Consider the following 14417-nt stretch of genomic DNA (forward strand, 5'->3'; position numbering starts at 1 on the left):
TTGTGTGTATGTTCTGTTTTATAAGTCTGTTTGTGCGTTGCTTTGTCAAGGTTATGCCTGGACATTAGGGGTGTAACGGTACACAGAAGTCACTGTTCGGTACGTACCTCGGTTTTGGGGTCACGGTTCGATACGAATTCGGTACAACAGGAAAAAGCAACAAATCCCAAATGCTAGGTTTCTTTTCATTTATTTTGAACAGACAGTAGTGCAAATAACAGTTTGTTCCACCTAGCGGCATTTAGTACCCCCTGAGGTAGTTGGTACAGTACAGCCTCCTTTAGTGTATTAAGCACTAAGCAGTAATCAGGATGCACTTTTGCATAGGCCATATGTTTTTCATAGGTTTGATAAAAAGAAAAGGTATTTGGTCACAATCAGCTACAAAACTGAAAAGCATCTCTTGTGTTATAAAAGTACAAAATAAATAGAATAATGAAAAATTAAATTTGTGCATTAGGAAAAGCCATTCTTGTTTTGAGTTGGTGCATAGATGGTCTCTTCTTCTTGTGCTCTTTTTCCTGTTGTGGCGGTTAGCAAACAGTGTTGCATTACCACGCACGCCCCCTTCTGGATCGCCTATGACTGACTCAGATGTATTCTTCGCCTGACTGCGTGCTCCGAACCGTGACATTAGTACCTTGACGGTTCAGGATGAATACATGTACCGTTACACCCCTACTGGACATGATTCCTTTTTTTAAGGTAGATATATTTTCTCCTTACCTTTCCGTTATTAATGACCCTTAAGGGTTCATAAAGGATATATCATCTTTACTGTAATTGTGTGTAGCATGTGTGCTTGTAAATGAGGACCTGTGCATATACCTGCTGCATTCATAACCCCTCTCCCATTCGTAGTCCCTGCCTCTGTTGTCATAGCAACCCTCTAATGATAACAATAGGGCCTAGAGGTTTTTTGAGAGGGTACAGGGAAAAGGATGGGAAAGGAATACTGAGAGAGAGAGAGAGTTGGGAGTTGGAGGAGGCAAAAACAAAAGCTCCAGCTGATTGCCATAGCTCATCAAATTCCTTCACATCGCCGGCACTATGACTCAACACAGCCCTGCCCAAACACTCTCACCCACTCTCACTTTCTGACACCAGCCCTCTCTTGCGCATTTTAATGCTATGTGCTCTGTCCCACCTTCTTGTAAATGTCATGAGGCTTATGAAGTGCATGAACCAAAACCAGTTGTATTTTTGGAGGATTTCTTTTCATCTGCATGTCCACATGATATCCCGTGTCCCACAATAGTTGTGTCAAGGCAGAGGGGCTGAAATGCCTTGTATAGTGATATGTGGGTTGCAGCATTAGGGCAAATGTTGGGTGTCATGAATGAAATCTGCAGCATGTGGGAGAAGTTGCTTAGACAAGATTTGGTTACAGAAAAACTTGTTTTCTCAATATGGTATTGGTTTATCTTTTATTTTGCTCTGTATTCAGTATGGCTGCCTAAATTCAGAAAACACGTTAAAGGTAAAGTGTGTAATTGACTACGTTTACATGCACTTAAGAAAATGCTTTATTCTAGGGTTTTTATAGTAAAGAGTACACCACTTATACAGCATGTAAACCGTAACACTGCTTTCTCGCAATAACCCACTTTCTCGCAATAAGCTGCTTTCTGGTGTCAATGTAAACGTAGTCATTGTTTCTTTCTTTCTCCTGCCCAGTTCAATATGCAGAGACAACTATAAATAAGTCATTCTTAGGTGTGGCTGTGACATACACGGAACAACTTTTACTCTCAACACACAGTGAAAGGATCTCACTGCTGAATTCTCCACCACTATACCACACAATTCATTCACTGGTGACTGAAATCTAAACACGTACCAGCCAGTTGCCAAATATATACATTTTTAGTTGGATAGCGTGAAATTTGTTTGCAAATGCGAGTGAATTCCTCTCAATTTAGTGGGGGGTTTCACATAGAATAAAAGATCAGTCTTGGGATTTAAGAATTGATATCGAGATCATTCAAATGAATATTGCAATGCATTTGGAAATTGATATTTTTACCCACCAATATTTGTAGGTTGATATCTGCGAAAGGTGTCAACACTGTGGCTCTGTGGTGCTTTCAACATAATTTTGTTTGTTTAAGCATCCTGACCAGCCTTGCACAGCAGTGGCACAGCAATGGCACAGCTCAGCCAGTGGTGTAAGTTTGGGACTGGACTATCTGTTATTCTGACTTATGGAAGACAGGGGGAGTGTTTGGGAAACCTTTTTGAAAACATTTAATATTTGCAATTTGTGCCAATAATGGTGCAGAAATTACAAACTTCACCTTTAAATTTAGGGCTAAGCATCAATCAGTGAGGAAAATGTATTATTATGAACCTAATTTGGCTTGTTTCTTTTGTTGGTCTTCTCTCGTTCTTGCAGGGATCTGCCTCAGTATGGACACAAACAGTGGCAGTCTTATTTTGGCCGAACCTTTGACGTATACACCAAGCTGTGGAAGTTTCAGCAGCAGCACAGGTCCGCCCTCTAGATAAATCTATTTTTGAAACAGAAAGATCTGTTTTTACCAAAAGCTCAAAAATAAAAGCTGTTTTTTTGTTTGCCTTTGAGCTAATTAAAGCTTATGATTTAACATGGATAGTCAAACTTCCTTCCAGTAGTTTCTCAACACCTTCTCAATGATGTCAATGATGATGACAGATGATTTCTTATCTCTGTTTGCATTACTGGAAAATAGACAGGTTCTGGACAACCGGTATGGTCTCAAGAGGTGGCAGATTGGCGAGGTTGCCTCAAAAATTGGCCAGCTGTACTACCATTACTAGTAAGGAGGCTTTCTTTTGACACAAATTGTTTATTCAGGTTGACTCAAATATGGTTTCAACAGTACCTGAAGATTTTTTTTTTTGACACAATTTTCTCTCCTTTAGCCTCCGCACCTCAGAAACGAGCTACCTAAATGAAGCCTTTTCTTTCTATTCGGCCATTCGTCAACGATCATACTACCACCAAGTCAACAAAGAAGACAGGTGAAAAGCAGCTACCAAAAAGCTGTGATGAGCAAACTTGATGCTTATATGATTTTTTGTACAATGAGTAAACACTAGAGATCCTAAATGTACTTTTTTCAGAAATTCTTCTATACTGTCTTCTCTGCAGTTTTTGGACCTTGTTAACAATAGTGCCGTCTTTAATATTTGTCAGGAATGACAACGATGATGTGAGGGATAGTCTTGCAGTCTCTTTAATTGGTTTTTACTTTTGTTTAAAGTGTTTTGAATCGTTCTGCTGACAAAACATTGGGGGGAAAACTCGAACACAAATTAGATGTGATCAAGGAGCTTTATACAGTGCATGCCATTGAAGAGACTGTAAGTCTATACCTCACAGCCTCATTTTTATTCACATCAAAAATCAAATATGGCGCTACTGTGAATAAGGTCTGTTAATTTCTCCTCTCCTCTGGGCAGGCCGGAGCTTGTGGTAAAAAAGCTGAGGTATTATGCTCGCTTTATCGTTGTTTGTCTGTTGCTAAACAAGATGGAGCTGGTTAAAGTGTTGGTCAAGGTAAGTCATCAACAGTAGGCCAAACAAACAAGTTTCACATATTTTGTTGAGGGCTATTAAAAGATATTCAATCAAACATCAATAGATATTAGATATTCAATCAAGAAATGTATCACCAAAGGATCTGTCAACAAACACAGTAGGTTGGCTGCTTGTGGAGGAAAATTAGACATTTCTCATAAGCTGACATTTTGATGTTGTTTCAAGTAAAATAATACTGTCAGCCATTACTTGTACCCATTTTTTTAAAGATCATGCATTAGTTTTTATTAGTGGCGCTAGCTACGATAAGCGTTACTATTTTGGTAGCTTATTCTAGGGTTAAGGTGAACAAACAATGCTATGATACCTCAAATTTAGCAACTTGTTAAGGTGTGCTGTTACTTTTTTAAGCAATCAGACTTAAAGGAATATTCCAGATTCAATACAAGTTAAGCTCAATCAGCAGCATTTGTGACAATGTTGAGTACCACAAAAACATTATTTTGATTTGTCCCTCCTTTTCCTTAAATTTTTTTTTTTTAATTGAGGTTACAGTAAGGCATTTGCAATGGAAATGAATGGTGCCAATTTTTTGAGGGTTTAAAGGCAGAAATGTGAAGCTTATTTTATAAATTACAGTAATACTTCTGTTAAAACACCTGTTATATTAACAGTAAAGTTGTTTAAATCATCATTTTTACAGTCGTTTTAGGGTTTGTTGATATTACATCATCATGGCAACGAAGTTGTAAAATTGGCTATAACTTTACACAGGAAAGGGTAAAATAATGTTAACATGCATATTGTTTATGTCTTGTGGCTATACTTTTGAAAAAGTAAGTATTTTAATGTTTACAGATTGGCTTCCATTCACTTCCATTGTAAGTGCCTCACTGAAAACTAGATTTTTCTTTTTTCTAAGAAAAGGGGGGACAAGTCTAAATACATTTTTGTGGTAATCAGTATTATGCCACAAATGCTGTTGATTGAGTTTAACTTGTATTGGTCCCAAAATTGTCAAACTGGTTTTGGTGGCCAAAAACAGAAATAGCTGAAAAAAAAAAACATGTAGACTTACATTGTCATATCTAGGGACCACTAAGAACCACTCAGAACAACTTAGCAATCACATAGCAACACCCTGTCAACCACCCACAACACCCTAGCATTGTGGCGGTGATTTTTGCATGGCAAGCTCCACTCAAAAATCTAGCTTTATATATTGTTTTACAAAGGACTAATCCTTATACTGCCAGCAACACTGTACGCTGCTAGTGAGAAGATAAGAAAAACTACCAAACAGTCTATACCGGTGTGTCCACAGCATTCATCATCTGTGGTCTGTGTCCTTCTGCAGGAGCTTTCAGAGGAGATTGAAGACTACACCCAACGCTTCAACACAGAGGACCAGCTAGAGTGGAACCTGGTGCTGCAGGAGGTGGCTGCTTTTGTGGAGGTGAGCTTTTTTTAAAAACAGTCTATAATAAAGATAAAAGTACCATCAGTATGACAAGATTAACAGAGACATTAGGCTATAGCACAGAAAATTTGTCAAATGTCCATTCTGAAGAACGCAATGTCTCAGGTTTCACAAATATTTTTCTTTACATCTGTCGTTTGGTAGTCCACTCTCACAATTTTTTTTTTTTACATACATAGGCAGATCCACTTATGATCCTAAATGATGACAATGCTGTGGTAGTCATATCCAATCGGCTGCAGGAGGGGGGCATGCCCCTGCTTGAACAGGGCATGGTGGTGGGCCAGCTCACCTTGGCAGATGCGCTCATCATTGGAAACTGTAACAATCAGGTGGGCGTACAGTACCGATACCTCTCAGCTCTAGAAAGCAAAACACCTAGCAAGCTGAACATGTTACATAACATGTCAAATTCAAGCAGCGCTTTCTTATGTACATGGTTAGACACTTCAAACTTGCCATTTGGGTCATGTCTCATGTATTAGTACAGTTAGTGTTGTTACATTGTGTCTATATATCGGACACGTTCAGTATCGTGTTGAGTTGCTATGCGTCAGCTTGAGGTTGCCTATACTAGAAAAGTTGCATGTCTTCTCAGAATGCTCATTAATGATGGACCAATCAGCTGTAAGATTGAGGCTACACTTCAGCAAAAATAAAATAATCCACATAATAATCTGAATTGATGTATTTAGAGTAAACCATGCCCAAATTATCTCCATATAAGGGCTTTCCGCACAATCTCACTTGAAAATTATAAGGCCAGAGACCAGAAACCACACAAGCTGGCTTTGAAGTAATGGACAGAAATTAACTATTTAACACATAATTTTAAAACACATTGTGAATTAAATGTTTTTATTTAAAGCATATGGGGGAAAAAGTGTTTAGTAGCTCTGCAGTGCATTTAAAATATAAGCGAGGCATCCTTCAACTGAAGGCACACCACACGCAACGGACACTTAAAGTGTAGATAGCTTTATAGATAGCTTCACAAGTTTTGACGGTCTGGCTTGGTAGAAATGAGTTGATTTCCGTATCAGTTACATGTTATCTGTTTTGCTGTTTCTCTCCTTAGGTGAAATTTAGTGAGCTGACCATCGATATGTTTCGAATGCTTCAAGCCCTTGAACGCGAACCAGTCAACCTGGCCACGCAAAGCTCCAAGCCAGGGACACTTGTAAGAGAAGACTCTTACACTCTCCCTGTCACTCTCTATGTTGAGTGTTTCTGAGTATTTTCACCCTTCCACTTTGGCTTTTTTAGTATTCCACCTTTATTGGTCTCTCTCTCACTGCTCTTTTACTCTTCCTACTCTCTAACTTCCTGTGTCTCTCTATCCCTTTCTCACTCATTTATCTCTCTCATTATAGGAGCCCAATGAAAAGCCAGCCAAGAGAGAGAATCCTCATAAATATCTACTCTACAAACCAACCTTCAGCCAGCTTTACACTTTCCTGTCTGCCTCCTTCAAGGTTTGGCTGATGCCATTACTTTCTTTACTCTTTAAGCACATATCAATTTGATGTCTTGTTTTGACACTATACTAGCGTAGATACCCTGTAGCAATAACATTTAAAACATGATGATTATTATTAAGACTAATTCAAGAGTTAAAGGTGTGTTAAAGTGTGTAATTTTAGTTAAATTACTTTGTCCTCTCCCTGCATAATATGCAGAAACAGCTGTAAGTAAGCCATATGTACTGTAGGTTGAGTTCCCTTATATGTGTAAACACTGTTGCTCTTTGGCGATATCAAAATATTGCTCTGTTTGTATGAGAATCCCAGCTGGCCTGACACAGCAATATTGACTCAACCAATGGTGTAGTTTGGGATGGGACTATCTAGTTGGTGACCAATGGAAGACGAAGGAGTGTTCGGAAACAGTCATTATTTTTGCAATTTGTTGATACTAGTATCTCAGAAATGACATACTTTTGCTTATTTATGGATAGTCATGAATCTCGGTAGTTCTGCACCTAGTGCGCACCACATTTCTGGTGTTGTGTGAGTGTGCGTGTTGCAGCATGGCATGATACAGGGGTGTTAGCGTGTTACTATCTCTTCTGCTTGTTGCTCTGCTGGAGCGTAGCACCTCACGAGTGTGAGGAAAACCCCCACGCACTTGACTCAGATCGTGCTCACTGAATGTATGCAGTGACTGTCTTTGCAATGACAAGTGCGACTTAACACCGTTTTCACACACGTTTTTACCTCACTAGTGATGTATTTTAGAGTACAAAGAAACAAAAATATTTTAAAACTGGCCAACTTTATGAAGAGATTTTGAATGTTTCATAATTTATTTTATCCATAAATATTGACCTTTTTGTTTTTGAGCATCCAGAGACCTTATTTCTTGAACTAATATAAGTTCACCAAGAACTTCCTAAGACTTTAACGTAAACGAGTCCTCATCACTTTCTGCAATGGATGTATCAAAGCAATTGCAATACATATTTCAATATTTACTGTGCACACCACCTGCTTTCTTCCCTGGCAAACTCGTTAAATCGCCTCTGTGACGCTCTCTGCAACACTTTTCATGTGGAGGACAAAGCAGCGCTTTGCGTAGACTCCCCAACGCAAGTCATCTGGAAGGTGCTTTAGTGTCTGCTTCTTTAACCATTTCCTGTCATTAGCTATTCAGTGTATATGTGTCCCTATGTGTAAAGTTGAATAATGGCTCAGATCTCTTATGTCATGTCTGGAAATGTATTATTACTGTTAAGGGTGGTAGGGGCCGTTCACACCGAATGCAGTTTTGCATCCATCTGCGCTGTTTTTCAATTGTTTTTATCTGTAAACAAGCACTGGACAGACGTCTTTGACCATTACTCTGCATCTGGCTTTTTTTTCTTTTTTTTCAAAGAAAGAGTTTGGTCTGAACAGCCCCTTACTGTGATGCTGTGGCTGTGTACCGCTTAGCATGACACTGAACTTCAGAAGCTCTCTATGATGCTGCTTTACCCCTTTGTAATGTTGCAAATGTTCTGTTTTAACTAGCTGATTAAATGGATTAATGTTTCTGTTGCAGTCATTGTTTTTTATAATTATTAATAGGAGCTGCCAGCCAATAGTGTTCTGCTGGTGTATCTATCTGCCACTGGAGTTTTCCCCACTGGACGCTCAGACTGTGAAGGTATGCAGATACTCACTCATCTGTTCATGATCTGATCAGTCTCGCAATCAAGGCACATGCTCAAAAATGCATCTACACTGACACAACACATTGAGATGTTTAACATGTTTCATGATAACTGAGCATCCAGTTAAAAATTTTCCTGTCACAGATTTAATTTTCTTCATGTAATTTAAGATTAAATACAACTGTTAGATTTTCTTGTATTTGACTGTCCAAGTGTTGGGTGACTCACCAATGTGATAGAGTTCTTCCAATACATAAAAAAAAAAAGAAGAGTAAACCAGACCAAGTGCTTGTGGGGAAAAGAGTTTATTTAAAAAGCATGTTTGGCATAATAATTTTGTCATGCCCCTCAGTTTGTTAAAACAAATGGAAAAACATGTACATTATTCACTTACAATGTAAGTCTATGGGGCATGTGCACAACACCACAAAACTGTTTTTCAAATATGCAACTGTCGCACTGTTTCAAAGTGTAAACATAACTCTAACTAAACATTACATATGTTAGCATGACAGTGTTGTGATTTTCTTACCAACTCTGTGCAAATTATATCAAATCTTTCACCTCATGTCATGACTGCGTGGCTGGCAACTTTTTCGTGATATGAGTGCAAGGATACTAAAAATAAATGTGACATCAAATCAAATCACTTTTATTGTCACACAACCATATACACAAGTGCAATAGTGTGTGAAATTCTGGGGTGCAGTTCTGAGCAACATAGCAGTTATGACAGTGATGAGACATATACCAATCTACAATAAACATAAAATTTACACAGCACAATTTAAAATCTAATATACACATAATTACACACAACACAATATACAAATAATAATATATAATGTACAATATACAATACACACAATATAGAATACACATACACACATTATACAATAAAAATAGTATATATAGTATATATAAAATATACAGTAGGTTGTATAATGGCTATCAAACCAATTTTTACATGGAACAAACTCTACTAACAGAAGTTTGTGGAGTTTGTGATGTTGTGTACTGTATGTATGTTACATTGGTAACACAACCAGAAGATCATCCACCTAGAAAAGTAGTCCCACTTGAAAAGGACAATTAAAGATAATTGTAAAGCGCTAATAACACAGTTTTCCTGAAGTATTCAAGTATATGCTTTTACACAAATTAGAGCTTCACAATTCTGCTTCAGTACACTTGTCCCATATGCCTCTGTTGTAAATCAATTACTAGGGATGCACCGATACCACTTTTTCTCTTCCGATTCTGATATCGGAAATCTCAGTATTGGCCGATACCGATCCCGATCCGATACCAGTGTTGTTTTTTTTTGCATAATCAGTTTAGAATATCTTTACATTATTGTGTGGAACTAATTAGGAGTACTCTTTAATATGTAAAGAAACACAAACCTCTAACTACACATTATTTCAATATAAATGTATAGCTTATTCAGAAAAACTTTATTGTTAACTAGTATACTGGATAATGTAGCAGCAAAATTAACAGTAATTCCAGTATAAATCATCAGTAGAAAAGGTTTTTTTTTTTTTTTTTAAACTTGTACCTGGACTTGAAATGATTCAGATCTCTTTTTTGTTCAATTTAGTTGTAAGAAATTAGCTCACTTTTCATTCACACAGTTAATTTTTTGGAACCCATTCAACTTAAATATTATTATAATTTGTAAAGAAATGATAATAATAATAATCATATATTATAATAGTAATATATCTCAATCGTGCACCTTTTGTCACGGATCCACTCTCTCTCTCTTTCTTTCTCACTGCCGTCACAGCGCTCACTCTTCCCTGAGTTCTGATTACACGCACCTGCATATCATTAGTGGCTAATCAAGGACTGCATATATACCCCCGCTTTCACACACACACTTTGTCTGTTCTCATCGATAGTATCTCTGAGACTCCAGACCTTTCTACTGTCAAACATACCTGTGTCTTCATTATTGCCTGCAAATATCATAAGACTGCTGTGAGTTATCTGTTCGTTGTGTCTATACCCTGTCTTGATATTACTCGCCTGCTGTTTGCCACTCTGTTCAACTGGATTTACTCACAATGTTTACATCACTGTTTCAATCATCTGTTCAATAAACCCTGCTACTGAGTTCATATCTCTGCCTCCGTGAGTCTCTCCGTGACGCCTTTAACTTTTAAACCCTCACGCTTTTATTTTGACATTCTGAACTCTCCAGGAAGTCCTGTATGTGTCTGTTTGTAGGCAAGTTCACAGTAGTTTAATTAGTTTCTTATTCAAATTCTGGTAAAAAAGCACCTCCAATGCCATTCTAAATGCATATTATAAGTGAACCAAACTATTGAGCATCTACATCTGAGATGTTGTTCTTGAGTATCGCACAAATATTGCACACCGCGTGAAGGCTAAAAATAGGCGCACGTGTGTAAACAGAGCAGCGCCATTCAATAACGCACTGGAGCTGCGCGTGCATTTTATATATTTATTAACACAGCCTTTTGTGATTCACAGAGCTATTGCACGTCTTCAAGTGGCTTTGAATAAAATGCAAGAGTCATATGAACTTCTTTAATTGTGTTTTAATGGTTCTTTTGTCATTTTTTGAGCTTGACTAACATGACTAACACACAGTATCAGATTTGTATCGGGCTTGTCGGACCGATACCCGATCCGTTTAAAAACGTCAGTATCGGATCAGTGCATCCCTATTAATTACTGTACACATGAATTTCCTTTGTACAAACTGAAGCACAGGTCTAAATGATTTTATGTGGTGATCAACAACATACCATAGATGTTGTCCATAGAACTTGTATTTAAACCAGAATATTCCTTTCATTGTACATCAAGGCTGCTAGGTCCTTACTTCAACTCAAATTAAACACTCCTTAACAAGCTAATAATAAATGTAATTTGGAAAGACTGGAATTAAACTCTGCAGGAAGGTAAATCTTCAGCAGCAGAATTTTGTATTTACCAGAGTCTTTCTAGCAAGTCAGCCCAATGGTGGCCATCTTTTAAACGCTCTCAGGGAGCTATTTCCAGTCATTAAAATGCAGCTCATATCTACTTAAATGGTGGGACACCGAAATCTCAAAAAAGGTTAGTCAAGATTACGATCAAACAACATATCTTTAACCTGTAATGCGGGACTTCCTTTCTACATCCATTGACCGTTGGGTGTTCCAGTTTCTCCCATTCATTTTAAAAGAAGTGGCCCGTCTCTGCTAAATAGTCTCTGGTATTGCTCATGTAAACCCAGAAGTGGGCATTCATTTCTATGCTTTCATGGAATGTGGGAAACATAATGCTGTGCTTTACAATAAGAAAATGTTTTCCCATGATGCTGCACTGAGGTGAAGGATCCATAATAGAAGGAGTGAGAGCTGTCCCAACATCATTATATGACATTACCCTGTCTTTAATCACAGGACCGTATGACTTTGGTGGTGTCCTGACCAATACTAATCGAGATGTGATAAATGGGGAGACGGTGCAGAAGAGAAACCAGGCACAAAAAGAGATGCACTGGTTAGTGTACACATCATCCTTCACTGTCGTCCGCTCTGTGGTAGCCGGCATACAGACTAAAATGTGCTTACTGCATGTTTGAGACATTGAGGTGTTTTCAATGTGTATGCATGCATGCGCAAATGTGTGTTTTTCAGCCTACACCCAGGAGACCTATTCCCCTTCACCAGGAAACCTCTGTTTATCATTGTCGACTCATCCAACAGCACAGCTTATAAGGTGAGTGGAAGACATATCTCTTTTTCTCTCTCTTTCTTTGTCACATGCTGACATTTCTTTCATCATTGCAACATTCTGTGACATCATGAGGCCATTCATTATTCAAGAGCAGCCATGTGGTAGCTCTATAAATATAATCTGACTCCTTGACTACAATGAACTAGAGAATAGTCAGCAATAAGTTGACTTAAGAAAAAAAGAGTTAAAAAAAAAACTGCTGTGTTGTAGTTTTTGTCTCTACTGATGGACTGATTTAGTCACCCTTTGTTTCAGGTGTACGTTTTTTGCTCAACCTATTATTTTTTTATTTTGTTCCTAGTTAGAAGCTTATTTCAGAGATGGAGTGCCCCCTTGTGTACATTTGTAAAAAATCTACTATTTATAAATTGTGTTTTTGTACAGTAAATTTAAAAGTGCACTCTGTGATCTTTTTTTAAACAGAAATTAATGGTATTTTTGAAAGATATATTTAACCCTTAAACTTAAATGCATACCTCTGGTCTTTAGTGATCCAGGACCTCATTACACCCCTTGTACCTCATCCATTTTTAGTAGTCCTCAATATAAAAATAAAAAGTGTACCACAAAAAAAAAAAAAAAAAAAGCAAATATTGAAAAATAAATAAAAATGAATGAATAAATAAAACAATTATAATAGTTTAAGTACCAATAGTATAATAGTTTTTTTTTGCACTTCCATAAATTATATTTTTATGATTATTTTATAACCTCTATAAGTTTACTGTTACATGATACCTATTTCTTTGTTTATTACAAGAGAAATTATTACTATATACAAATAAAATAATAAATACTATATCACATTGATACACATTTCTGTGCAACAATGAATTATCAACAATGGTGAATTATCATTATTTCATTTGTTATTTCTTACTCAAGGTGGCGCTGTTATTGACTTGATTTACATTTGACATTGCTATTTGATGAAGAAACAACATGGAAGTAAACTATAGCAAGTACAACACATGAACAGTATGATATGACTAGTGCATCCGGAAAGTATTCACAGCGCTTCACTTTTTCCACATTTTGTTATGTTACAGCCTTATTCCAAAATGGATTAAATTCATTATTTTCCTCAAAATTCTACAAACAATACCCCATAATGACAACGTGAAAGAAGTTTGTTTGAAATCTTTGCAAATTTATTAAAAATAAAAAACGAAGAAAAAAAAAATCACATGTACATAAGTATTCACAGCATTTGCTCAATACTTTGTTGAAGCACCTTTGGCACCAATTACAGCCTCAAGTCTTTTTGAGTATGATGCTACAAGCTTGGCACACCTATTTTTGGGCAGTTTCTCCCATTCTTCTTTGCAGGACCTCTCAAGCTCCATCAGGTTGGATGGGGAGCGTCGGTGCCCAGCCATTTTCAGATCTCTCCAGAGATGTTCAATCAGGTTCAAGTCTGGGCTCTGGCTGGGCCACTCAAGGACATTCACAGAGTTGTCCCGTAGCCACTCCTTTGTTATCTTGGCTGTGTGCTTAGGGTCGTTGTCCTGTTGGAAGATGAACCTTCGCCCCAGTCTGAGGTCCAGAGCGCTCTGGAGCAGGTTTTCATCAAGGATGTCTCTGTACATTGCTGCATTCATCTTTCCCTCGATCCTGACTAGTCTCCCAGTTCCTGCCGCTGAAAAACATCCCCACAGCATGATGCTGCCACCCCCATGCTTCACTGTAGGGATGGTATTGGCCAGGTGATGAGCGGTGCCTGGTTTCCTCCAGACATGACGCTTGCCATTCAGGCCAAAGAGTTCAATCTTTGTTTCTCATTGTCTGAGAGTCCTTCAGGTGCCTTTTGGCAAACTCCAGGCGGGCTGTCTTGTGCCTTTTACTGAGGAGTGGCTTCTGTCTGGACACTCTGCCATACAGGCCTGATTGGTGGAGTGCTGCAGAGATGGTTGTTCTTCTGGAAGGTTCTCCTCTTTCCACAGAGAAATGCTGGAGCTCTGTCAGAGTGACCATCGGGTTCTTGGTCACCTCCCTGACTAAGGCCCTTCTCCCCCGATCGCTCAGTTTGGCCGGGCGGCCAGCGCTAGGAAGAGTCCTGGTGGTTCCAAACTTCTTCCATTTATGGATGATGGAGGCCACTGTGCTCATTGGGACCTTCAATGCTGCAGAAATTTTTCTGTACCCTTCCCCAGATCTGTGCCTCAATACAATCCTGTCTCAGAGGTCTACAGACAATTCCTTGGACTTCATGGCTTGGTTTGTGCTCTGACATGCACTGTTAACTGTGGGAGCTTATATAGACAGGTGTGTGCCTTTCCAAATCATGTCCCATCAACTGAATTTACCACAGGTGGACTCCAATCAAGTTGTAGAAACATCTCAAGGATGATCAGTGAAAACAGGATGCACCTGAGCTCAATTTTGAGTGTCATGGCAAAGGCTGTGAATACTTATGTACATGTGATTTTTTTCGTTTTTTATTTTTAATAAATTTGCAAAGATTTCAAACAAACTTCTTTCACGTTGTCATTATGGGGTATTGT

The 14417-nt window shown here is 38.2% G+C and overlaps 1 protein-coding gene across 8 annotated transcripts in view; it reads left to right on the top strand.

The window, feature by feature from the left end:
• LOC127422146 (protein SCAI-like) overlaps window positions 1–14417 on the top strand; it is a 48932-nt gene that overhangs the window by 28097 nt on the left and 6418 nt on the right. For 7 of the 8 annotated variants that reach the window (XM_051665505.1, XM_051665515.1, XM_051665519.1 and 4 more), the window contains 11 exons: window positions 2396–2491; window positions 2712–2798; window positions 2905–3003; window positions 3445–3541; window positions 4881–4979; window positions 5183–5335; window positions 6082–6222; window positions 6377–6478; window positions 8069–8147; window positions 11577–11676; window positions 11814–11895. In XM_051665505.1, the coding sequence (XP_051521465.1) occupies window positions 2396–2491; window positions 2712–2798; window positions 2905–3003; window positions 3445–3541; window positions 4881–4979; window positions 5183–5335; window positions 6082–6222; window positions 6377–6478; window positions 8069–8147; window positions 11577–11676; window positions 11814–11895 (1135 nt within the window). The remainder of the gene's footprint in view (window positions 1–2395; window positions 2492–2711; window positions 2799–2904; window positions 3004–3444; window positions 3542–4880; window positions 4980–5182; window positions 5336–6081; window positions 6223–6376; window positions 6479–8068; window positions 8148–11576; window positions 11677–11813; window positions 11896–14417) is intronic. The other variant, XM_051665500.1, reaches the window with a different exon arrangement.

Source organism: Myxocyprinus asiaticus, chromosome 3 (genome assembly GCF_019703515.2).
Source record: "Myxocyprinus asiaticus isolate MX2 ecotype Aquarium Trade chromosome 3, UBuf_Myxa_2, whole genome shotgun sequence".
Taxonomy (NCBI): domain Eukaryota; kingdom Metazoa; phylum Chordata; class Actinopteri; order Cypriniformes; family Catostomidae; genus Myxocyprinus; species Myxocyprinus asiaticus.